The sequence below is a fragment of the Leuciscus leuciscus genome (genome assembly GCF_965113295.1).
Source record: "Leuciscus leuciscus genome assembly, chromosome: 3".
Classification (NCBI taxonomy): domain Eukaryota; kingdom Metazoa; phylum Chordata; class Actinopteri; order Cypriniformes; family Leuciscidae; genus Leuciscus; species Leuciscus leuciscus.
The window spans coordinates 19269030-19296498 of NC_138727.1; the positions used below are offsets into that span (position 1 = coordinate 19269030).

The 27469-nt window shown below is 38.0% G+C and overlaps 1 protein-coding gene across 2 annotated transcripts in view; it reads right to left on the minus strand.

Annotated features, from left to right (window-relative positions):
* lrba (LPS-responsive vesicle trafficking, beach and anchor containing) overlaps positions 1 to 27469 on the minus strand; it is a 262441-nt gene that overhangs the window by 56904 nt on the left and 178068 nt on the right. For both annotated transcript variants that reach the window (XM_082164352.1, XM_082164351.1), the window contains exons 40-45: positions 19760 to 19877; positions 19373 to 19475; positions 15635 to 15750; positions 14880 to 14992; positions 5871 to 6011; positions 3810 to 3929 (exon numbers count right to left, since the gene is read on the minus strand). In XM_082164352.1, the coding sequence (XP_082020478.1) occupies positions 3810 to 3929; positions 5871 to 6011; positions 14880 to 14992; positions 15635 to 15750; positions 19373 to 19475; positions 19760 to 19877 (711 nt within the window). The remainder of the gene's footprint in view (positions 1 to 3809; positions 3930 to 5870; positions 6012 to 14879; positions 14993 to 15634; positions 15751 to 19372; positions 19476 to 19759; positions 19878 to 27469) is intronic.

The window sequence follows — 27469 nt, forward strand, 5'->3', positions numbered from 1 at the left end:
CCTGAACTTTTAATTTAAATAAACAACAACATTTAAATAGTTAAGTGATGCTTTGGATGGTCACTATATAAAAGCGCCAATATATAGCAGCTTTGGAGAGTGCCTCACGAGCTCAGCTTCTTGTTGGTCTTCTCACCGGAACGCTCACAACGCGTTCACAATAGCAGCTTGTGATTCGGTCCGCTGAAGAGGTGTTTTTCTATGGCGAGCAACTTCTATGTTGGGCTTGTTCCAACGGTCTGAAGAAGAACGATTCAGTGTAATTGCCGTTCGTTGCCGCTTTATAAAGGCAGAGCACTAAGCGCTTTCACGCACTTGAACGGCATAGTAACGTAGCGACTGTTTTTTTTGCTGATCTCCCGTGCCCCCCCTGCAGTAACCTTGGGCCCCCCCTGGGGGGCGCGCCCCACACTTTGAGAACCACTGGGTTAGAGCATAACCACATGGTTAATGTTTCAATGTAGAAGAATAACATTTTAGGCCTAAATTTAAACATTCTTATAAGAACAAATTAAAATGTTTCTGCAAGCAGCAATTATCAGGGCCAAGCGCAAAGATGACAACAAACCAACATGACAAAGCCAACATGTCTGGGAGTGTCAGACCAACTGCAACAATGAGCAATTAAAGACATTTTAAGATGATTTTATGCATAATTATACAGTCACTAAAAATATGATTTAATGATTCATCACTTTTGACCAATAGGTGGCGCAGTTACGAAATTGATGTGGTGTGGTCAGAGTGAGGTGACAATGACACATACAAAGTTTGGTGTCAATATGTCAATGCATTGCAGAGATAAAGCCGGAATAGTCATTTTGGCATCATGCCTTAACTTTCATCTATCGACACAAAATCCATAACATTTTGTCGGCACGGTCTGGAGATGATACAATTCGATTTTGGTGAAAATCAGACAAACGGTCAAAAGTTAGAAAAAGTAGCTTTTAAAAGAAAATAAAGATGACGGACAGGAAGTTTGGCTGCCTATGGCAAAATTGGTATCTATGTTTTTGGCATAACCCACGTAATCTATTAAGAACACTGTCATTACAATAGGCACATTTATTCAAAAGTTATAAGCATTTTTGGAAAACTTTTTTTTGCCCGAAACTTTTTGAGTACCTTCAAGGCATGGTACCGATGACTCATACAGAGTTTCATAACGATATGCTAATGCATTCATAAAGTATAGCATTTTATATTACAATACTGTATTGAAGTCAAAGGCAATTTCATATTTTGGTCTATTATAGTGCCAACAAGAGGCACAGTCCCACTATTGTTTTTATGTGTCCTCAGAGTGAGCCCATACATGTATGTGTCAAATTTGTTGAAAATATCTCATTTCGTTTCTCATTCTCATTTCATTTCATGCGTTCATAAAATACAGCATTTTGGTACAAAATTCTAAATGGCCGACACCTAAAATGGTCGATATGGAAAAAAACGTTTGATTTTTGGACAAACTGTTCAGAAGTTATAAGCAAAAATAGTCATTTTTCATATATCCGGACCAGTAGGTGGCGCTGCACCAAAACGCAACATGTAGCCTCAGGTCATGCTTGTGAAAACATGTACCAAGCTTAGTCTGAATACGATAAAGTGTTGCGGAGATACAGACTTACGTCTGTTTTCGCAAGCACTACGTAAAATTAGTTTGCACAGTATTCGAGAACGGTTTGACGAATTGACATGAATTCCTTAACTTTTTGTCTGCATGGTGTGAAGATGATCTGGTTAAATTTTCATATCCGAGCAACCTCCTGGGAAGAGTTCGAAAAAGTAGGTTTTTCATGATGGAAAGAATTTCTAGCCCTAATGGTTCAAAAGTTATTAGCATAAACATGAGTGAAATTTTGGACAGTTGGTGGCGCTAGAGGGATTGGGTTAGAGACTCCAAATTTGCTATGGTGACTGTTCAGACTATCCTGTATCTGTGTGCCAAATTTCATAACTTTCCCGCAAGCGGTTCTATGGGCTGTCATAGACTCCCAGAGCGGAGGAATAAGAAGAAGAAGAAGAAGAACGCCAGCAATTACAATGTCAGTAAACTATACATATTTAATATAACATAATACAGATAGAGACCCTCAATTTGAATGCTATGTATCTACAACACAGCTCCTCAGTGCATTTCTAGTGGCCAATTAGGTGAGCAAAACAAATGGTGGAAGTTCAAAACTAGCCTCCTGCCTTGCTTCTTTTTGGTCCTCTCTTTAAAACCGAAGTCTTTAAAACAAAAAGGTCACAATTTTACAATGGCACCAGGCGCCCTAAGGTTCATGTATGGAGTCTGGCGTAAATTTGGCGTCTTCACTGGCGGCACAAAGACCCAAAGCCACTTAACCAGTGGTGGGGGAGAGAGAGAGCGAGATCGGGGGTACGGGAGGTGCTATTATGTGCAATGGCCCTTGAGCAGAACTGGTCAGAGGGCAAAACCTGTGATCCAAAATCCTGTCCTGCTGTGGGTCAATAGAGAAGGGTGCCCCTGGGCCCCCTCTGATTCCCCTGAGGGGAAACTTTCAGTGTCCGCATTGCTTTCAGCCTAGTGCACAGGGGTCAAGGGATGGAGGTTAAAGGTCAGGCCAGAGTTTGCCTGGCTAGAGACAGACAGGATCATGGCTTTACGCCATTATAGCTCTCTTTAGCCTGGACACAAAAACTGCTAAAGGCTTTTCACCCCTTAGTAGAATGAGGGGGTGTTTCTAAATGTGGGGGACTGCTGTGCTTTTTGTTTTGTTTTTTTAAGTAAAAGGGATAACAGCATGGCAAATTGATACATTATTACATTTGAAGGCCCTTTGCTTCTCATTTGCACCTATCAGACCTTTTTTGCAAGGTTGAGCAGGGTAACGCATGTTTGAAATGTTCCACAGCTTCAAAGTCAAATAAACTGGTGGTAATTTTGAGGTTTTTAGTCAAGTCCTTAACTCAGTTTTGATGTGTGCCAATCCTGTTACGCTGATCCACAGTGACAACCTTACGCAGAAACCAAACTGGGTTTCGAGTAAGCTTTCGATATCAAGTGTGACCATGTAATGTGAGCCACATGTCTTTTTATCAAATGAGTGCAATCAGCCCCCGAAAAAAGGCCAGCATGCAACGAGCGTGCTAACAAAATGGCTGTCTGTTGTAATGAATATTTCAAGAGGTCTGGACATTTGCTGAAGTCAATGCAGAGCACTTTGAGGGCCTCTGAGGGGCTACAGTGCGCAGTTGGGATTGCTGTCTGACTTTGGTTTGGGGCCGAACAACAAAAGGTTCAGCTGAGGGTTAGAGTGTTATGAAGGGTTTCGCAAGGGAGAGTGTAAGGGAGGAAAGGGGGGAAGTTTGAATTCAAGATTAGTTTAAAGCTTTGATCAAGGACCCTTGACGCTTTCATGGTAGCATGACAAGGATTGCTTGTGACCGTACATGTGCTAGGGCCAGTTTTTATGGAGAGGTGATGGGGGCAGCCGGGCAGAGAGCTGCAGTGTCTCCATGACAACTGCCCTCACACCAAGTCCCAGCAAGCTCCGGTTACCAAGAGGAAGTCAACTCACTAGAGAAACGTCTAATCATGTAATAGTCTCCACATTTGTGAAAAAACTAAATATCAGTGGAAGACGAAAACCAAATCCAGGCCAGGGACCGGCTGATCCCCGGCTGAGAAGAAATAAGCACAGCTTTGTGCATGTGTATAAATATGGATGAGTTAACAATAAAATTACACTTAAAGTAAAAATGTGAAGCATTTCTATGGTAATATGACAATTCATCCATACTGTATGCATGTGCGTCGACATGCACATACATGGACGTACCTTCACGTCAGATGTGTCCCTCTGGCAGTTTCTCCAGGCTCTGGACACTGAGGAGAAAGTGCGATCTGCATGGTCAAATTTCCCACCTTGGAAATTCAGGAAGAATGTTGTGAAAGGCTCCTGAGAATAAGAGAGAGAAAAAAAAAAATCTTACTTTCCACACACATTAATGCTAAAACGAGTATTAAAAACTCATGTTAGGACCTAAAACAACTACAGGGCAAATTCCACTGAACAAAGATCATGTATTTAATAACTACGAGTCTACTTTGATCAATATTTAGCCTACAATTTGAACATTTTTCAATGTGCAACCCAGTCAGTATCTCCTACTTAGCATAGATTCCTGCTGTTCATAACAAAGCCCTATACAATATGATCCTAATTTGTGTGCACTAAATGACGACATCCTCTCCAAAAAAAAAGGACCTGAATGCTAAAGAAACCTGTTATTAACCCCAGGCAGACAGTAAAGCCTTTACAAGTGCATTATTTGTTCTTTTCTAATCATGCTTAATCTTGTTTGTGCAGAATCAATAGGTGGTTCTTTTGAAACAATACCTCCCCGATGAGAAGGACGCAATTAGAGTGAATAGCACCCCGGTAGGCTACACCATGAAAGAAAAATATCCTAATTACGCAGAAGCTTTTGGGTGTTTGACTGAATTTAACGCCCTCCTTTTCTCTGTCAAGAGCCTCGATATCATGAGGTTGCTGATTTGTGCTATGGTACATGAATTAGGGTGTTTGGTGAAGTGGATTTGGGATAAGCCTGATAATAATGAGATGGGATCAATACAATGGGCCAACAGGGAATGGCAATGAAAGTGAAAAACTGTAACAATTACAGAGATGGCCAGAAATGGGTTAGTGACCTCTAGCCCTCTCTCTTTGTGTGCAGAATTTATAAGGAATATGTGAATAGACTATATATTAAAAATAAATGTGAAAAATAAAACACAGACATAATTAAAATGAAGAGTAACTGACACTGTACAAAGGCTTTGAGAGTTGTAGAAGATTATGGGACTTCATTAATGTAAAACTAATATACTGTAGAACTGCTTGTATTGTACTAAACTATGCTTGCTCAAAATATTGTTATAAACCATGAAGTATTTTTCCTCCAGAGTGTCATGTCTTTGTTCTTTGCAGATATTAGAACACAAAAGATGAAGGGAAGATGAGCGATGTGTTCTGAGTTTGTTAGTATGCAGATAAGGCCTACATTTCAATATAACAATAAATCAACCTGACTGAGCACACACACATGCCCAATTATAAACAACAATTAGTTGCAATGTGTTTCACAACCGATCACATGATGAATGTTTAGCATTTTACTGCAGCATGAAGAGCACAGAGTCGCTGTCTGTTTTAAAACCCTTTAAAAGTGGCAAATCATTTGGACGATTATGATCATGTCCCATTTATTCGTCCTACACAAACAGATTATGAACGTTAAAGGAACGTTAAAATAAACGTTAAAGGAAGTCAAATAATGCACTGACAAATGGGACACTGACAGGCTTTTCTCTCTGATGCTATAAAAAAAGATTTAAAAACTGTTACTGGAGCATTTTGTTTTGTGCAGTTTGGTTTTTGTTAGTTGGAAAAACGGTTGTGCTTGATATCTGCATGTGACAGTGTGTGTGTGTGTGTGTGTGTGTGTGTGTGTGTGTGTGTGTGTGTGTGTGTGTGTGTGTGTGTGTGTGTGTGTGTGTGTGTGTGTGTGTGTGTGTGTGAGAGAGAGAGATCGGGTGTGCTTGTTTTTCTATCCTGGTGGGGACTTCAACCTGAAAGCACACTGACTCATGGGGACCATTGAGGTCCCCATAAGCAAACAAGCTTATAAATCAATGGAATATGATATAAATCATATGTTTTTGTTTTTTTGAAAATGTAAAAATGCAGAAAGGTTTCTGTGATGGGTAGGTTTAGGGTTAGTGTAAGGGGATAGAATATACAGTTTGTACAGTATAAAAGACAATACGTATATGGAAAGTCCCCACAAAGATAGCGAACCAGACTGTCTGTGTGTATGTTGTGTGTGCAACTTACAGTCCTGAGTAGCCACATCTGAGTAAAGCTGGAGGTGGAATAGTGTGTGCCGTAGTGGAATTTGGGCACCTGATCATCCTCCCATGATTCAAAACGTTCTGAGAAGAATGCAGCTCTCTTTGGGTTGAGTGCACCAATGGGCTGTAATGAGAAAAGACAACATTCAAGAAACAAAGCAATATACTGAGAAGTTGTATGTAAGAACAAGGACTTCAGGCATTAAATATGAGAAAATTAATGTTGGCGTGGGGGTAAAATAATAATTGAATAATGACAATAATTTATGTAAATTAATTTACTGCAGCTGTTAAGTTTAATCAATAATAGATTAATAAATAATAGGTTATTTTAAAGATCAATATCTGTGTGAAGCTGTGAATAATTACCTATATACACCTTTACACATTACCTATATTTACTATATTTCAAACAGTAAATGATGCATAATTACAAGCAACTAATCCAAACTAAACCCTAATCCCAACTCTACAGTAAGTACATGTTGCTAATAAATATTACTCAGTTATACTTAGCTGTATAATTAAACTGTAACAAAGAAACCTTAAAATAAAGTGTGACCAAAAGAATTGTGCCCATTTCCATTTCCATTGAGGGCAAAGCAGAATTGCGTCAGTGTCACGTGATCCTTTGGAAATTACTCTAATATGCTGATTTGGCTCTCAGAAAACATTTCTTATTATTTTTAATGTTGAATACGGATGTACTGCTTAATATTTCTATGTAAACAGTGATAAAAAAATAATAAAGAGAAATGAGAAATAGAAAGTTCAAAAGAAAAAAAAAATCTGTGTGATTTTATGCATCCTTGCTAAATAATTAATTTTGAAAAGTAAGTGTACATTTGTGAATTCTTAATGGTGTTAACCATTAATAATAAAAGTTATTTTCATAGTAAGGCAAGGGAGTTCATGAGGAAGTATGTGGCATTCCTATATGACTAATACTAATATAATCCTGTCCTGCATTGGGTTGTATCAAAAGTATTGATTAGCTAGTTTAATTTATTATTGATCTGAAGAAACCCAGCATATGGAAGCAGGCCATTATTTAAATGCTCATTTATATGTATTGTTAATACCCTGCTGAGTCTTTATTACTCTTGAAAATGACTGCAGCTCTCTGTCCGTCTCTCATTCCTTAGTTTGATCAATAGTAACGGAATGATGAAGCTCCTTGAAATGAGAGTGGGCAGGACAGATTGACCATCTCAATCTCTTTCTCATATCATAGCTCTATAATGAGGGCCCTCAGCTGGTTTTCTATTGATCACAATGGTGTTAGGACAATATGGGTGTGAAACCTGCGGTTGTATCTTTTAATGCTCCACTGTGCATATGTGTCCATGTGTGCCGGCATTTATGTGAGATTTACCACTGTGCAACAAGGCCAAGGGCTGTGGGTCTCATTTAAAAATAGAGGTTAATTATATTCCACTAATTCTAATATAATCGTGATTAAACTATGTCTTGGATTTAATTGGGATTTAAAAAGGAGCACGGTTTAATCAACATTTGATTGTAAATCATTAAAGCTTGTAATAATTGCCACTGAAATGTAATAGACTCATGCTGCATGGACTCAAATGCAATCCGTGTGTGTCTGTGTGTGTGTGCGTTAAAGTGGAATGCAGCCCTGGGCTGACAATGACACACGGTCTGCTCTCTTGTGGCAACTACGGTGAGAACACATACTGAATTAAACATTGCGCGATTTAACTGATTGATTGCGGTAATAACAGGACCCTCATTAAAGAAAGAAAAGGGTGAGCGGGATAAAAAACATCTCTGTCATAGCTCAGAGTGTGCGTGAGTGAGAGTGTGTTTCTATGTGAATGTGTAAATTTGTGTGCATGTATATGAGTGTGTGTTCGTGCGAGCCCCTCGTGTTGTTTACGGCAGTAAATTACCGTCGGAGGCTCTCCAGTACAATAGGGTTTCATGACAGTGTCGTTCATCAGGGTTATCCCCATACCCCAGCGCAGTGTGATGGAGTGAACGCACACCACCGATCCTAATACGCTCTGGCAGCACTGCTGAATATTTCTCTAGTGACGGCTCAAATAAATGAGCTGCCCCAATGTTTTTAATTAGACTGCAAATCTGAACAGACTGCCAGTAGCTATCAGTATGCGGACTTCACCGGGCTGATCAAAATTCAGGCTTTCGAGGGGAATTCATGAATTGCGACTGATAGCTTTGTTTATTTGCGAACAATTTATTCAAATCAGGTAATAGCACAAACAAATTAGACAAAATAGGCCAAAAAAATGTGCACCCACTGTGATGTAAGCACCTATATCGGCTCTTTAAATGCCAGAAGTGTGCTTCACTACATGGGTGTATCCAGGGTTCTAACATTTCTCAATCATTGGTAAAAAATTACTACTGCAATGATGAAAATGTATACAAACCATTCTTTTAAACTTCCGCAGGTTGTAACAGTGCCGGGTAAATTGCGGAAGGCAAACATCACAGATATTTCCAAATAAATCCCAATATTTCATAGAAATAATGATAGTGACTTAACTTAAGCACTGAATATTAAAATATATATATATAACAAAAAAATTTTTTTATCACTGAAAGTGTTTTTTTGTACTGAAACAGCATTTAAAAGTGCCATAATATGCTATAATACTAGATTAACCAATCCACTATGCTAAATGGCTAAACAAGCAGTTTATCATCTACTTTCTCAATAAAATAAATGTGAGTGAATAAATAAATAAACAAATGAAACTTTGGCATCAGAATTAGTAAGTTTCTATATATGGAGGAAAGCCTGAAGCATGTATTAGAGAAGGTGTGAATGTGTATCTAGAGCTCAGTTGAAAGGGTGTAAATGCTATGATGCAAATCAATATGCCATTAACTACATCACTGTGAGGGTGTAGAAACAGGTCAATATATTCAGGTGTTATTTATGTTAATGTACAAATATAAAATTATGCCTTAGCCAGGACACCTTTTCTTTTTTTTCTGTTACTCCACTAGTATAGGATGTTACCCATGATATATTTCTTAATATACTGGATTAAATAATACATTTACAATTTAACAATGGAAATCATATTATTTAAGTTTTCTGTTATCACAATATCACAATTAAAGTCGGCATTAAATGGAAATTCACCCTATTTTCTAAATGCATCTGAATGTTCTCATTGTGAACGATTCAGCCATGCATGTTTAATTTTTTTAACTTGTTATTTTTAATCAGTCATAACTTCTCCAATCATTTAGTCCACTTAAATCAAGTTCCTTTCTCACAATCAACTGCAAATTCGAATTCAGATCTGCCTCCATCCAATCGACAACTGATGAACAGAGCCAAGTCTCCACCCTACCTTTTTTTCTTCACGATAGTACGTTTCACTTGGATGTACATAAGGTTGGGTAAAAAAACGCAGTTACTTCCGTAACACACACGACTTTAAGTGAACAAGGGAGTGCTATTTTTGTTGCCATTTACTATCTATTCCATTAGGTGAGCAGCTCACTCAGTTGTGTCAGTTTTGTTCTTTCTGGCTGCAGTGATAACTCCAGCTGTACCAGATGTCATGAAAAGGTTAGAGTTTATGATAAGAAAGCCAGCAGGGTCACAACGATGAGACAAAAGGAACATAAATTCATGAAGCACATTCTTCTGCCCGCAGGAAAGACAGTGCGTGTCACACAGCGTCTATGGCAATTTCACCCCGCTATGTAAAAGGTCCCACATGACCTGTTTCTATCAAAGCAGAGCTGGGATGTGGCATACGCAGACGACAAGCGAGAGCGGGAGGGGTTAAGGACAAAAAGAGCAAAGACGCACAGCTTATACAAGGTTCAGATGGCCTTCACAGGCGAGGCTGTGATGTCATGGTCCACTGGCCATACACTGATATTGCCTGTGTCAACAGCATGAATAAAGCAGTTGTAATAAAGATTGTTGAGATTTGCTGTTGTTCGCTACAGAGGGAGGGGTGGCAGATGAGGGGGCTGCTCTTGCTCGGCCTCCGTTTCTCCCTAAGGCTTGAAAGCTTGACTGAACATAAAGGCAAGGCTGTCAAAACTCGAGAGAGAGTTTGAGGGAGGGAGGGAAAGAGAGAGAAACAAAGGCGAGGGTGATGTATGATGGTTTATAGGTCTGTTGTCTTTTAACCTAGTGGGTAGAAGCCATTGCAAAGAAACGGCACAGGGGAAGAACAAATTAATAAAAAAATAAAAAGATATGCTCCAAGCTGTGTGCTGGCCATTTTTATATCAATATGGTACAAAATTATCCTATTCAAATCAATATGATAAACGAGGTAGGTCAAAAGTAATCAAAAAGTAATCAAAAAGTAGTCCGATTCTATTACCTTAAATGTGTAAATGTAATGAATTATGTTACTAAAAACTAATTTTACTAAAACTAAAATTCGTGTAATGTAATTTGGAATCAGTAACCAATTTATAATATACTCAGCCTTGCATATGAACACCAGTAAAACGCAAATTATTTACATATGAACAACTTTACAGATGTACAAATGTGTATGAATCCTTATTTATGAATATTAAAATAGTGGCATTATGATTCTATTGTATTTAACTGTCATAGCAATGGTATTATGTTTTCAGTCGCATTTATTAAACGCAGTTTACTCATCTATTTAATATGAAATGTTACAATTTTGTTCTGTTCTGTGTAACTTCTGCTGCAAACTTGTTTCGAATGATTTACATAATGTTAAACAACACTACACTTTAAAACCTTAAAACGAATAGCATTACAATATACCATTTAATGGCAATTGTTTAACCATTATTTATCATGAATTATTTATTTCTTAACACTAAGGGCATTTTCTCAGTATAGTATAAAACCATAAAATGCAACATAAATTTCACAAATCACTCAATCACACAATCACTCTATCACACTATTCTGTGTTCTGGAACAGACCCAAATTCAAGCCTTTATTCAGTGATCTTTATCTCCATTCTCAGCAGCGACCGTAAATGTCAAATCCCGCACTCCTTGTAAATTAAAAAATTGCTGCCTCAAGAAGCTTTACGATATGTTTTACGACAGTGATATCAAACGCTCACTGGCTCTCATCGTCTTCGTCACAGATTGCGACATGTTTTGATTGATGTGCATTTAAATGAGAAATGCGAGCCTTCACAGAGTGGATCGGGATAAGATTTTCAGCAATTAATAACTTAAATTCTGCTCTGTACCTCACACAAAACTATTGTATACCGCCAGAGAGGACTGCGACTGTAACACATCGTCATTTTGGCTACTTTTGTTACCGCTTTTGACATTTTTGCACTAAACGAATTATTGTGATTAAATTTGTCTGTTATGCTTCTCTTTATAACTGTACATATTTTTAAGAAATGGTTATGGGTAGGTTTAGAGAGATAGGAGTGGGATTAGCAGTTCAAAATATATTTTAAATGCTGTTTTGTTACTGAAATTTTCATTTTCCTACACATTTCTGTCCATTACATTTTTTATATTCTTTATATAGTCTCTATAAAATGGTTATGTTTTGGGGTAGGGTTACGGGATGAATCTATAAAATGGTAGAAGGGAAATTAAACAAATATTTATGATATTAAAGATTAGTAAATATTTTGTTTCTTTAGCTGTAAGTACACAATAACGCTTAAGTTTAAATACTGTCAATACATAAATATTGTACGTTTCAGAATCTATCCAAACGTACAAAAATTTATGTTTTGTTCCTGTAAAAGTTGTGTATTAATACCTACGTATTAACAATGAGCCCAGGCTGCCACTCTAACAGAGGAAAACTTAGCTTACTACACATACACATATATTTTATACGATAGATGGATATGAGATAGATTAGTCTATTCACAAAGTTGATTAATTTTTATACTATCCACTAGACAATATTGAAAATATTATAATTCTATATATTAAATATTGCAATATATATATATATATATATATATATATATATATATATATATATATATATATATATAGTATAGTATAGTATAGTATAGTATAGCCTAGTATAGTATAGTATAGTATAGTACCATATAGTACCTGAAAGAAACATGGTGCTTGCCGGATCTGAATTGGTAAAACAACGCAGAAGATACAGATAGCATCATACATATAAACCTCCACTGTAGAGCAATACGTGAGCAATGATCTCAGACTGAAGACAGTAAGGGTGACTTCTGAAACATCACGGTTGTTTTTCCACAGAAATGTATCTTCCATTATCTCTCAGTCCTTTGTTTTCCTGCCTCTTATAACTGATTTATTCTGCCATTTTGGGTCAGAGTGGACACTCGTTCGATCATCTGAGCTCTAAAAGTAATCCTCTGTCCTCCCTCCATTGGCCACCATTACATGAAATTGATGGTCATTTTTGAGGCAGTGACTGGCAAGATTTCACAAGCACTTTTAAAGTGGAGTTTGAGGCGTTTTAAAACACAACTTTTGTCCTACAACTCAATTACCCAAATGGTGTAATGCAAGTAAAGAGCATTCTTTTGGAGGAGTGCCCCCCAGCACTTGACATGAAATATTTATCAGGTCTAAACTGAGAAAGGAGCTCTTGTAGACACTGCTTTAAGATACAAACATAAGTGAAATGCATTTAATTAAAATGATAATAACCATCATCATCAGGACAAAACAGATCAGACTGAAATAGCATGTTCTGACTAATCCTGGTTAATCACTGTCACTTCAGCAAAGCAGCTATTAGTAGTTCAGAGGTAAACCCGCTACACAACAATCGATTGCAATTAGACCAAGGTCAGGACCACGGAATGATCAACCAGGGGAACAACCTCGATTCACTGGCACAAGAATTTTAGTCTGAGTCCTGATTCAGGAGAACACTGTACTTGTTTGAATAGCTGCAATGTGGATTAGGGGAAAGGCAACCAAAATTTAGGCCGGGACACACCAAGCGAGTGTGCGTCGGCGAGCATCTGTCGGGCTAGTTTTCGAAGTGTGTTCCACACATCGGCGGCAGTTTGCCTGATTCAGCATGTTGAATCTGCGTTGGGGCCGTCGGTGAGAGTGGGACCTGATTGGTTGTTCAGTTTAGCGAACGAGTCAGTGCACGAGAATTAAAGCGAACGTAATGAAAGAGAGCAAGTAAGTCAAGACGTTCTAATGTTATGTTATCCAACCCAACCCAGACATTCCAGAAGGTGAATATTTTTTTTAACAACATGAGAAGCTTAAAATGAAGAAAATGATCAACATTACTGATATTCAAAATGGTAAGCAAGCGCTGATCCTTTTTTCGGTTTCTCCTTTTGAATGACGAATATAGACTATTGATACCAGATATAGACAGTTAATTCCTTACACGCAGGTTCAGAATGCACGTACTAGTTTGCTTTGCAGTCAGTTGTAGTCTATGTTGTTTGTTCAAGCGCAGCTTTTTGGTCCAGATGCAGTCGACGCGAGGCGACAACATCGTCGGTTTTCGTTGCCGCTAGTTCTTTGAAGATGGCTTGGTGTGTCCCAGGCTATAGATTTACAGTGTTGTATTATAATGTAAGACACAGCATATCTAATCTTATGTATCATATGTATGATTACACATTTATTATACAGTGGGGTCCATACTAAACCTCTGGAATACAAAAAAGGATTTTGAAGTATTTAAAACTAATTTTATGACAAAATATATATATTAAGAGAGATTAATGCAAGTAGACACTTTAGTCGAATTAAAAACAAAATCTGTTTCAAAATCTGTCAATATCCTTGCCAATATAACAATTTATTTTTCTTTTTTTAATTAAAGTAAACACTACTGGGTAAAATAAGCAGCAATTCAAAAATATATAATTTTATTCATTTAAACAAATTTTTTTTTTACTTTAAATTAATCAAAGAATCCTGAAATAAATGTATCTCAGTTTCCACAAAAATATTAGGCAACCATTTTCAATATCGATAATCAGAAATATTACTTGAACACCATATCAGCATATTATAATGATTTCTGAAAGATCATGTAACACTGAGACTGGAGAAAGGATGCTGAAAATGAAAATTGAAAACTGAAAAATAATAGTCTTGGTGATAGTAATAGTCTTGGTCATCCTTGGTGAGCACAAGATACTTACCGACTAGATAAGATACTAAGAACACTTACTGACTCCAAACTTTTGAACGTTAGTGTACATCTCATTTGCAGTCATTGAATTGTAGCAATTTTACTATATATGTATATCAGGATTATATCAAACATTGAGCCACCCTACTCTTCAGTATAAGCATCGACGTGTCTGGCCACTAAATCTCTGTATTTAAAAGAAATTAGTGTAAGAACAGTGCGTGTAATTGATACTGTTGAATCAGGAAGAAAAAAAGAAAAGAAAAAAAAACGTTAGCGGCCAAGGATATAAATCCTCCTGAGCTGCCTTCAAATGGTGTGATACAATTTAAGATACCTATGTATTGAGCGAGAGACTGAGAGAGACAAAGGCAGGTCTGGTGTTCCCAGCAGCGAGCTGTGTCAGTCTGTCTGTGTGGTTAGCTCAAGTACTACTATGCTCATTAATTAGCTCCTTAGGGAGGCTGGCTGGCTAACGGGAATGGGGGAGGAGGTGAGAGGCGGGATGTAGGGGGCTTCTGAGGGCTTGATTGAGGGGGAGAGGGGAGGAGGAGAGACACGGACCCATTATCTGACTTGTCTGCGGTTGAGGGTGCCTGGCATGAGGTGACGCGCACGCGGCCGCAAACGCTTTACTACATGTACGGTCAGACTCACAGCGATGAGTCTACAGCGGCAGTCATTCCCTCCCTCGCTAGACAGTTACGTCTGTCTATCAGGCTCAGCTTCATCGTTAAAGCTGCCGGACGGGGTTTTCACTCAAATACTCCCGTGTATTTGTGTTTTCAAAACTTTACTTCAGACATGTCCTTCAGTCTACAGGAGTTCTCTGAGGTTTGGGTTGTTGGCTTAGACTGTTTGTGTGTGTGTCTATGTGGTCATGTGTTTACCTTGGACAGATCTCTGTAGTTACTGGGCAGGGTGAGATCGAGATCTTCACTGTCGTAGTTGGTGATTACCCAGGGGAACACAGGATACTGGTTCAGATCATTAAATGTACGACCTGAAACACAAGGAGTGTCAAAACACATTTCCTTGAGTCTTGTTACCTTTATCATGACCATGATTTCACTTCGTCATCATGTCCCTTAATTACAGTCCTTTAAATAGAATCACTGAAACACTAAATTATTATGCGAAGTTGTAAATGATACAAAGATTATTTTACGTTTTACAAGAAAAACTATTTCATATTTTCTACTTTAAAATTTCACATTTAATTAAATGCGTTACTTGTCGTTTCTTTGTAATTGTCAATTATAATTAATTTACTAGCAATTTCTAAATGTGAAAATTGTTTCTACACCCATTATTTTTCAGTGTACCATGACTGGAGAAACGGGGCTTTTAGAGACGGGGCCTTTAGTATTTGTCCAAATTCCTTTCCAGTCTTTATTAGTTGTCTAACTCTTTGTCCTAAAGACATGAGGATATTCCATTTGCAGGGCTTTGGTCCAATGAGGTTTCAGTGGGGGTGAGACAATGTGGCCCAACACAGCAAAACAGAAACTCAGATTAACATGGAAGAGTTCCCTTTTGTTGCTTGTTGTGTCATACGGAGGTGTTATTCATTCATTAGTACATTAGCTGAGTTGATGTTTGGAGAATGTATGATGGTTAGCATTCAGATATCATTGATTTTTACCTGAAATGGTGTTGAGGAACATGAGGTACTCAAAGTTGGAGATCTCTCGTCTTTGCCAACGCTGGGTCATGTTGGAGGCCTTGTAGAGCTGTTTCGGACTGGCCAGAGAAATCCGTCTATCAGAGAAAGAAAAAACACATTCAGAAATTCAAAGAGTAATCTGAAATGTACACATCTTTGCCAATCAGTTGATTTACAATATACCATTTAATGGCATTACAATACATTTCAACTAAGAAATCAAAATAAAGTATTTGTTTAAAAAAAAATTATTTTGTTGTTTATATTGAATCCCATGTCACAGGCTTACAAAAAAATGGCACAGAGTAATTGTGTCAGTTACTTCAGAATTTTGTGATTGGCTTAAACATTTTTTACATGTACTTCACAGCAATGTAACCTTGTTCGTGCTCAAACAGTTATGAAACACTTCTCAAATCCTATGGCTATGTTCCCACAATACATCAATTCGGGACTTTTACAGCATTTTGCTGGATTAAGAAGATGTAACACAGCTAGAAAAGTTTCATTTCAACAACGGATTCCATTCACATAAAACCTCTAAATAGAAAAATACCTTTAAATCTATGGGAAATGGCTTTCATACAACATTAGCATAAATAATAGACACAATATGATTAGATTTTTTGCTCCTATGAAAATACCTACCATAAGAAGCCAATATTCAAATTCTACAGGACTGATACAAACAGTGAAACATTCCAGTACTGTTATATGAAATACCGCTGAGCCAATCAGAATAAAAAAAAAAAAAAAAAAAAAACTCTTCTAGAATTCTGAATGCAGTATATCCTACATCCAAATTCAGACATGAACACAGACACACAATGGCATCATGGGTAATGTGGGAACCTGTTAAATGAACATGCACAGTGCAAGCAAATATGTGGACACTAAAATAAATGACTCTCCATCCAATTAAAACAAAGCGAAATTAGAGAATTCATCACTGTCACCCAGCGTGATTACAGTCATTAGGCCTCTCTGAAGTTTCCACTGCCCTTTGCCCCTCCTAACACAGAGCGAAAGGGAAATGCCACACGAATGTTAGCAGAAGGGTATAAGTGAATTCATGGCGGGAGAGGGCGGTTTGTAATGGTCAATAGCCACACAAAAACCTCTGACCAGTTAAGAGCCACCGAGAGACATGTGAGGAATCAATATCCACTATATAATGTTACCCATTATGTTACCCTATAGTTATGTAGTTTCAGTGAATGTTAATAAGAACACTGATTTAGAAGGATATTGTTATGGAATTTCATAAATCTAAATCAACTTTTCTTTGGCTGAACTACAACAGCAGCAGTGTGTGTGTGTCTGTGTGTGTGTGTGTGTGTGTGTGTGTTTGTGTGCGTTTCCTGTGTTCCCAGTCTGCCCTGCAGGCTCTGCACTGGCCCCTGTATTTATTTCTCAGTTGGGGAGATAAATAAATGATGTGAATTGTGTTTGTGTGGAGGTAATTAGGCAGTGTTACAGCCACCCCCACACCATACACACATTAACACACAAACAAGCAGTGTTAGGCCAGATACATACTAAAGTCCGCAAACGTTGAAGCAAATGCTTGGCCAACAGATTTGCAAGTGCAGAACTGAGCGACCATGAGCAAAGATGGCAGAAAGTAGGGCTGTGTGGTAATTCAAAATCACAAAAGTGTGAGCACACGCAATTTCTAAACTGCAGAAAACATGATTTTTCCACTAGCTCCCTCAATGTACAACATCAATAGAGTGGGTTTAGCGTTACGACTTCGAAGAAAGCACAGAAACAGGGAAGGTGAATTCAAGGAAGGATAAGGACTTGGATTTTGGATACAGGAGAGATGATGTATCATGGAGCCAGGTAATTTGCAAGGCCTGTTAAACTATAGTTACGGCAAAACTGAGAAAACGCTATTCATATAGAATGCTTTTTTGCGGTTAAAAAATACAAGGCGCAGGGGTCTAGAGACAAGTTGAACGCATGTCAAAAGACGCAAGCGCAACGGTTAAAGACATCCGTCTAGAGCATGTTTAAAAACACATTCTGAACCAGGGGAACACAAATATAGCATAATACAGGCATTTGCAAACTGCACAACATATGAAAAGAGTTCAAAATGGCATAAAGAAATAACTGATGCTGTCACATATTATGTATGCAAAGATATGATGCACACAAATATCGTCAATAAAGCCGGATTCCAAATAAAATGATACAGTGCTGGTCAGAATTATTTGCCCCCTTGGTAAATATGATCAAAAATGGCTGTAAAAAATAAATCTGCATTGTTAATCCTTTTGATATTTTATTAGAAAAGTTTAGCAAAAATCTAACCTTTCATTGAAGTAAAAGAATTGAAAGTGGGGGGAAATCACATTATGAAATAAATGTTTTTCTCCAAAACACATTGGGAACAATTATTTACCCCCTTTTATTAAATACTTTTTGCAACCTCCTTTTTCCAAGATAACAGCTCTGAGTCTTCTCCTATAATGCCTGATGAGTTTGGAGAACACCTGACAAGAGATCACAGACCATTCCTCCATACAGAATCTCTCCAGATCCTTCAGATTCCCAGATCCATGTTGGCGCTTCTTCTCTTCAGTTCAGCCCACTCATTTTCTATAGGGTTCAGTGTTTGCTCTGTCTGTTCAGTGTCTTTCATCTAATCATAGAATCCGTCCTGTTTGAAGTTTCAGTAGAGTCAGTTACTTTTAAAACATTCTATGGACAGATAAAAAAATTAAAATAAAATAAAAACACTTGGCAGCAAACACTTAAGATGGGTTTGGTGCACTCAGGGATAAAAAAGTACCCCATGTGTAAAATGAAATACTCTCTATCTTTAATGCTGTGGGCCTAATTTTCTGCCAGAGGTCCAGGACATCTTGTTCAGATACATGGCTTCATGGATTCGATCAAATACCAACAGATAAAAAATAATAACCTGACAACCTCTGCTAGAAATCTTATAATGGGCTATGTTTGGATCTTCCAACAGGGCAGTGATCCAAAAACAAACATCAAAATCAAAACAAAAATGTGTCACTGAGCACAAAACCAAGCATCTGCAATGAACATCCCAGTCTCTGACCTGAACCCTACAGAAAATGAGGGGGCTGAACTCAAGAGAAGAAGCGCCAACATGGATCTGGGAATCTAAAGGATCTGGAGAGATTCTGTATGGAGGAATGGTCTCTGATCTCTTGTCAGGTGTTCTCCAAACTCATCAGGCATTATAGGAGAAGACTATAAAAGACTATAGGAAAAAGGAGGTTGCAAAAAGTATTTCATAAAAGGGGGTAAATAATTGTCCCCAATGTGTTATGGAGAAAAACCTTTATTTCATAATGTGATCCCCCCCCCCCGCCCCGCTTTCAATTCTTTTACTTCAATAAAAGGATTTTTGCATTTTTTCTAAATAAAATATCAAAAGGATAAACAATGCAGATTTATTTTTTACAGCCATCTTTGATCATATTTACCAAGGGGGCAAACAATTCTGACCAGCACTGTACATACAAGTATGTAAGGAAATACTGTTTCAAAATCGTGGTTAAAATTGAAATCGCAATTTTGATCAAAACATCATGATAGTATTTTTTGTCCATATCGCACAGCTTATCACATACGTCCGGGAGGTCCCGCACAAGTTGTGCAAGTGTCAGTGAGATGAATGTGAATGGATAGCTTTCAGCAGGTATTATAAAAGAGCTGAAATACAGAACATACCTGGTCTGAGGAAGGCCAAAATTCGTGCCGACTCCAACTCTGGGGAGACAGTGTACCACCTTTTTCACTGTAGCCGCATCTGGGAAGTTGAACATGATCGCCGCTGTAGGGAGGAGTGAGAATTTAACACACTTCATTCACTGTGTGTAAATAAATAGTAGAATTTCTGTTGAACTGTTTTAAAGGAGTCATGTTAAAAAAAAATATATATATATTTTAAGAGGTCAACTTAATGTTAGAAAAGTTTTTAGTTTTTTCAATAAATTAATTGTTTTTTGGAACTCTGGAGTTTTAAAACATGTTTTCTATAGTGTAATGATCTCCTCAAAAAATACATTTTGATGAGCCCTTTAAGATTTTCCAGAACAGCAAGTGATCAGAGCTTACTCCTGTTGGCCATGAAGACTTCCAGCGCTGTGTTCTGTAGCAGATAGCGGCGAGAGAAAATCGCTCTGATCTCTGTGAACTGCCATTTCCCATGCAAACCCTCTGTGTAGGCTAAAATCTGTTTAGGAGACACAAAGACAATTGATCAAAGAAATATAAAAAATAAAGGGAATATGAGCAAGAAAACAGCAGGGCAGAGGGAAGGTTTTAGTTCATTTATCACCCACAGCTCATGCTCAGGGTTGCAGTGCAGGATTAATGTGTATTATTGATCAGTCCTCATGAAAAAGAGATGCTTTAAGCGCTAAAATGAGCCCCATTCAGACACACACTAAAGAGGAGCAGGAAGGCCACAGTTCACTAAAAGGTAATCAGTACCAAGAGAACTGGAAATCTATCAGTATTTGCCCTTCAAGTTGGTGTGAGCCAGAAATGGTTTTATCATGTGTTGCTGCTCCACAATCATCATACTTCATTGTTCAGAAAATAAAAGAAATGTTCAAAACAATTGTTCAGAAAGCACAAGAAATGTTGAAAACAAAATGCTAGAAAAATATTATTATTAATTTATACATTTCTACATATAAATTGTACATTCATTTATATAAAAAATACAAATGCATAAATAGTGTTCAGTTCGATTTTTAAAAATCAGGGACAGATAATACACTTATTTTTTCTTTTTGCTGACGTCACGTTACAATATGTTACTGCAGATTTGTTCTGGTTCTTGGTGGAAGCAACCAAATTAGGCTTCCAACTATCACAGATAGCCCTGATCCTGGTTATTTGCTGAGACGATAGAGAGAAAGACGACTGTAGTGTAATTTTGCATTCACAGATGCTCAGCTGTGCCAAACACTCTAGTCTTATCTTAAGACTCTACTTATCTGTTTCTTTACCTCCACATGCTCAATATTTTCTCACATTTCTAATTTAGCTTTATTACAGACTGGTTGTTAGGACAGAAGAGGATAAAGAGACCACCACACCTGATCTGTGGGGCTCTGATTAGGGCGGATAAACAGCTGAGTTTATCAGGCATTCAGATCTTCCAGTAGCAAGGCTAACACTGATATGCACTCATTAATGAGAGAAAGGGAAGAGGATGGAAGAAGAGAGAAAGAGAGGGCATCAGCTGTGCTGTGTGCTGAGAGCAATGTCACTGCTCCTGTCTGCTCTGCAGACTCACTTCAAAGTCTCCGGAGTTCAATTAAATGTGGATTAAGGTCGTTCCACCGCCCCGGTAACGCTGCCGTTCGCCACCGCAAACTCCCTGACAAGCGGCATGCGAGACGGCCCTGCTCTCCTATTTATCTTCCTCATCTCCCCTCTGTCAGGCAGTTGGTATGGAAACCGCACCATTAATGTGATATCTGATGCACTACCTAACCAAGGTATCATGGAGAAGTTTGAGCATGGAGGAGTTTATTACAGCTGAGAGATTACGTACAGGGTCATAAAGATGTAATCCACTTGCACAAGTCTAATCGAGGAACTTCATCTGAAGGATCTGTCTGTTTGCATTGTGTATTAGCAGCAGCTGCAATGGACTGGTAATGAAATTAACCCCATGTAAGGAGTGTTAATGCTGCAAGAGTCCCCCAACCACCCACACACCCACACACCACTCAACACAACAGCATAATATAACACACACTTCACGACCTGATCATTACCTGCCATTCTAAATGGAAGGAGTGAAAAGAGTCAAAGAAAATATAAACTATTAAGCATGGGTATTAAGTGGTTGTTTAGAGGCCTAGGTCAAAAGAGCCCACCTTCAAGTAGGGATGGACCAGTATTCAAATTCTAGCCAATACAGCTGACAAATATTCAGAGAATTCGGAAAAATAGTTTCCACAAAATTCTAAACCGTTTTTAACATTGATTATAATAATTATATATACCAAATCAGCAGTTACTGATTGCTGGTTTCAAATCAGTGTTGTGATGCTTTAATTTATAATAGTGTACTTAAAAGGTTAAATCTTTGTCATAGTCTTGTTTGTCTTGTATTTTTTAAAGTAGCTCATTGCTAATTATTTTCAGATGAAAGTCACTTGAAAGGGGCATCTGGAGATGAACATCAGCCCATAAAATCTTGCTGACTAAAAAGATGACCTTTAACCTGTGCTTCATTCCATCTCTATAGCAGAAGAACTTCAATAGTTCACACTTTATCTTACTCCTGTCTACTCAAACCCAAAGGAATAAAGCATTGATGCAGTGCCTTGGCTTGACATGACATGCTGTAGATTGATATGACAGTCTGTTGTGCATCTAATATCATATTTTGTCTTCTTGTACCTTGTACCTCATGTACTAGCCTTGTAATTAACTCTCTCGGTTTTCTTGATTGTTGACCGAAAATCTCCCTCTCCAAAAAAGTTGCACACTATAATATTTAGTTGGAACGCCTTTAGCTTTGATTACAGTGTCCATTTCTGGTGGCATTGATGCATAAGGTTGTCGAAACATCATATCATCTATTTCAATCAAGAGTTGCATTAAGCTTTGGCCAAGATGTTGCATTGACAATGGGAGAGGTCTAACCACTCTGTAAAGTCTACTCCAGCACATCCCAAAGACTTTCAATGGAGTTATGGCCTCTGTGGTGGCCAAATCATGTGTGAAAATGATTCCTCTTGCTCCCTGTGAAAACCACTTTCACAATTTGAGCCCATTGAATCTTGGCATTGTCCTCCTGGAATATGGCAAGTAAATACATCTTCCAAAAGGGCTGTTTAAGAAATGAAAAGCTACACACTGCATCAGTTAGGGTTAAAAGAATTGTTGCCAAACATATGCAAACAGTGCCTTTTTTTGTCATTTAGATGTTTAAAGCCACTTTAAAAGACTTTTCTACAGATATAAATTAATTGTTTATTCCATTTTGTCTATAGTCTATACTATACTGTCTATACTCCCATTTATGCCAAAACACATAAAAACTAAAATAATTCTAATTTCAAGGCCATGATACTGACGCCAAACGGACAACAAAAGGTTGAAGTCGAAATGGGAATGTGTATGTATGTGTGTGTCATTTCAAACCGCTCAACCTGTTAGGATCAAGAGGCAGCAAGTCATTTCTGAGTGCTGTCATTTGTCTCTGTCAGCCGCTGAAACGAGTCTGAGATGAAGAGGGACACATCTCTCAAACAGACATTCTGCCCTCTGCCAAAGGACCCTGTGCGCGCAAACGACATCCTCCAAGCGACACACACACCAGGGACCAGCGCTCGAGAGCATGTGCTCCGTCTCTGACAGAATTGAATGAAATCTAATTGAAAATACCCCCCCACCCCACGCCAAAAAAAGAAGGGGGGGGGGGGGGTAGTGGGAGAGAAAAAAGCTAAGATAGCAAGTGTGAGACAGAGAGCGAGTGAACTATCCAGCGCTCTCTCAGAAAGATAAATGAGTCTCTGAATAGCAGTCTCTGTTGGGCAAAGTGTGCACTTGTGTTTGAGCCGTGATAAGGGCGTTCGCAGTGAGGAAAAGGAAACGGCTCTCCTGCCGCTGACAGAATCCCCATCCTCACTTATAAAATGTGTAATAAACGAGCATTATAACGCTCAATTTGAAGCTTGGCAACCGATGGCATACAATTACATGTGTGTGAGAGAGTGCACTCATACTCTCAGATGTTGGCTTTTAATGTGCCAATGCATCTGCAGAGCAAAATGAGATGATTGAAGTTCAATTTGTATGCTGTTATTAAGTGTTTCCGCCTGGCTGAGTGTGTTAAAGATTGCGAATGGGACATTTATTATTACCTTTTGGTCAAATGAAGTGGCCTGGGCGATAAGGTGATGAAATTAATGAGGAGGAGGAAGTGGGTGATCCATCAACATCAACATTCAAAGCCGAGTGCACTGCAGATGCAATATTGGAAAACTTGATAGAATTCATGGGAATAAAAGGGAGGAGATATTGGAGAGGGCCTGCTGTTTCTAACACATCTGACCATGTAAATAAGAAGCTGTAGTGTGGACGCGCACACACACACACACACACACACACACACACACACACACACACACACACACACACACACACACACACACACACACACACACACACACACACGTATAGCATCAAGCTTACATCACTCACAGAACACAATCACAATCTGAGAGATATAGAAAATAACTTTAAGGTATTTGTATGAGACCGAGGGCAAATGTAACACTCAAAATGTCGTCAGTCACAGATAAGCTAAAGTGATGACACTTATTCAGCACATGCAAGTTCTCAAGTATATATTATTGGTTTCACTTTGTGAGAAATTATATGCAAAAAAAGAAAAAGAAAAGCGATTTTGGAGATTCCCAGTATTTTCTTCTATCTAACATTTTGATGCCTTTCAATATAAACTATTTTATATTTTATCTCAAGGTTGCTGTAGACAATTCAACTCTAAACTAGTAACCGTACTGATGTTATTGTGGATTTGATGTTACAGACAATTTTCAATTATGAAATAGAAGTTGCATGGCTAAATTAAAAGACTGAATCTAATTTACATTTTTCAATCTATTTGAAGACTGTTCTTGACTTTTCAGCTGTTCTTGAGTAATGAGACTAAGCACTACATCACTGTTTAAAATATCTGATCTGAGGGAATTATAAACCATGCTAATTGGTCCTCTCTTAGAAAATCCAATTCATTCGAGTGAACTGGTTCATTCAATAGATTACCAAAATATCACTGATTCATGTCCCTGTACTAGGTCTAATGTTTTTGATTTGGTTATGTAAATTGAGTGTATGTTTTATTTTATTTTTTAAAATAAATTTACCTGCACCATTTTGATACTGTCATCCTATTTAAGATTAATTCAAAACTCACAATTTTTTCGCGCCAGTAAAAATAGAGCTCCGATGAAAACAAATTATATAATTTTGTTACATATTTACATAATTACATTATTTCGAAAAACAGACTGTTCCTTAAATAACTTCAGTATATTTAGCTGTTCTTTGTTTGTTGCTAATTTCATATTTTACGGTTGCAACATACCTATACCAAACATAGCATGTAAAATTGTATCCCATCAATCCCAATAATCTTGTCCCATCAGTGAATAAGCTGATTTCATCCATAGGACTACATGGGGCTGCAATAGAGTTTTTAAAAGCCAAGGCATATGGATAGCGCCACGTGATTAGGTGGTTCAAGAATGTGCCCCTACGATGAGATCTGAGAATCATGGGATTGTACAAGCACGGTTTCTCTTTCAAAGTATAACACAAATCTGAAAACATCAGTGAAGCTGCTTACAAGCTGTATTTTTTTAACCATATATCAAAGATTAGCTGTTGTTATCTTCAAAACATTGTAAAATCAACGTGCAGTGTCAAATATTCCACTGAGAGAACATAAATTCCATGTTATCCTCCTACTTAAATCCTCAAGTCAACTCATAGAAGGAAAGTAATAGCAAACTGACAATATTAAAATGTCCTTGACATGTTACACCAGTAAATCAGCTCAAGGGATAACAAAAATACTATAAACTATAAACCAGTAAAACATTAGCAGTCAGCCACTTAAGATTTATAGAAAAGTATTTAGCAAATACACATACATATTTATATGTGTGGTAGCTGAAGTATTTAGTTCTTAAAGTATTCAGGCTTAAAGTCAAATAAGGATTAGAACTTCCTTTGTTCCTCACCACTCCGTTTGCCAACAGGTTAGCCTTTTAACTTGCTGAGAGAGAGAAAGAAAGAGAGAGTGAGGGAGGAAATCTTGTGTGGATTTAGAAAAATGTCAAGAGCTATGGGGTTAATTGGAGGAGAAGTGAATCCTTTAGTGCACTTACTCATTAAACATTTGGCCTTTATGTAGAAGCTTGTGGGGGGTGACGGGGAGGACACACAAAACGCACTGTAGGGACTCCAGTAAGGTGAAAGTTAACACCCATTTAATGGTTTAAATGGACAAATTAGGGTGTTTTCGGTTCATAAAAATACAGTAGGACTGTTTCAGAGGTAAAATGCAAAATTGCTGAAATGCTGAATCGCTCCAAATGGCAAATGGGCATACAGCTTCAAACAGGCCATTTTCAAGACGGTTTAATAACAAAGACAGAAAAGTCTGACCATCAACTGATGGAAGGTAGATATGCTATATTTTGAGGAAATTTTTTTGAAATATGATCAAGAGGAGAGGGATTGGATCCCTCCTCCTTTTCTAACTGACATCCATTCAAAGACTTTCTCCATCCTCAGAGATTTAAAGCGCTTTAACCCCAGGGCAAAGGAGGGCAGCTTGGCTCACCAAGGAGCTAGATGGAAGAAAGACAGGATAAGGGTGACATAAGTGTGAAGAAGAGGAGCGTGAAATTTGGCAGACATTCACAAACCAACTGTTTCGCTCCAAGCGCCTATCTGATGCTGAAGACTGAAGCAACCAGAGAGAGAGAACAGCTATGTTGAAGAGCTGTTGATGAAGGGTACTGCTAACAGACTCCAATTATTTGTAGAGTCATGTCAGGGAACAGTGGGCCGGGGGTACTGCAAACACTGCATTTGTGAACACTAAGTTGGAGAGTGTTGTGAACTAACATCCCAAACACCTCTGACAAGCATGAAGAAAATCATGTCGACAGACTTCCCTGTGGTTCAGTCCTTTTTCGAACTCCAAAGCATTCATACAGAGGAGAAACAGCCAGGCCAGGTTTAGATCCCGCCGCATCGTCCACCACTTTCACTCCAGTCCGTTGTCACGCCGTTCCTTACTGTGTCTAAGCCAGGATGGCAGAGAAGTGAAGTCCCCCTAATCCTTCTATTGTCCCGGGCCTAATTGGATTTAGAGGAGTAAGGTGGGGTAGAGGGTAAAATATGTGAACCCTTTTTAGGGTGCCTAAAGGGGGACTTTCGTTTTTTCATGGCCTGAAAAGGAGGAATCCTCCAGGGATTTAAGGGATTGAAAGGTGACAGAAGCTGGATTATGTTTTTTATGACTGTGTCTTTAAGCAGGTAAACAGGGAAGCCCATTACATGGGAAAAGTGCAGGCAGGGGTTAATGTTGGGATAGCCAATTCCTAAGTATCTGTAATAAGTTGGTCATTTCAGTGGGTTTTGTTGCTGTGAGATCTCTCCAGAGAAAACTCCTGATGCTTATGACGAAAAATGCATTTCAACAAGTAATACAGGTATACCTAAACATGGAGCCTACAAAGCAACAGCAACGTGGTCTTCTTGCTGCTGGTTCCTGATTCCGAGTGAGCTCTAAACATTTATACTCTTCTATCTAAAGTATACTGTGGCTTAGGCTTTATTTGGAAAATGTTACTAAAACATTGTTTATTTTCTTCACTTAAGAAGTATCTATATATCTATATCTACAGTATATCTATATATCTCTTTCTATCTCTTTCTCTCTATACTGTATATTTCTCTATAAATATCAAATATGTCAAATATCTGCACTTTTGAAATCTGTGATTAATCGCAATTAACTCTGAAATTGCAATTAATTGTTGTTAAATATTTTACTTGACTGACAGCACTACAAAAACATACAAACGTCCAATAATAAATGCATTCACTGAGATCCAAGAAAAACTTGCTAGAGAAAAAAAAATGTCAACGAGAGGATATGACAAGAAATAGAATAAAAGAAATGATGAAATCTGGGGGGGAAATGGGACACAAACAATATAACACGGCATATATTATTAATGGGATGATTACATT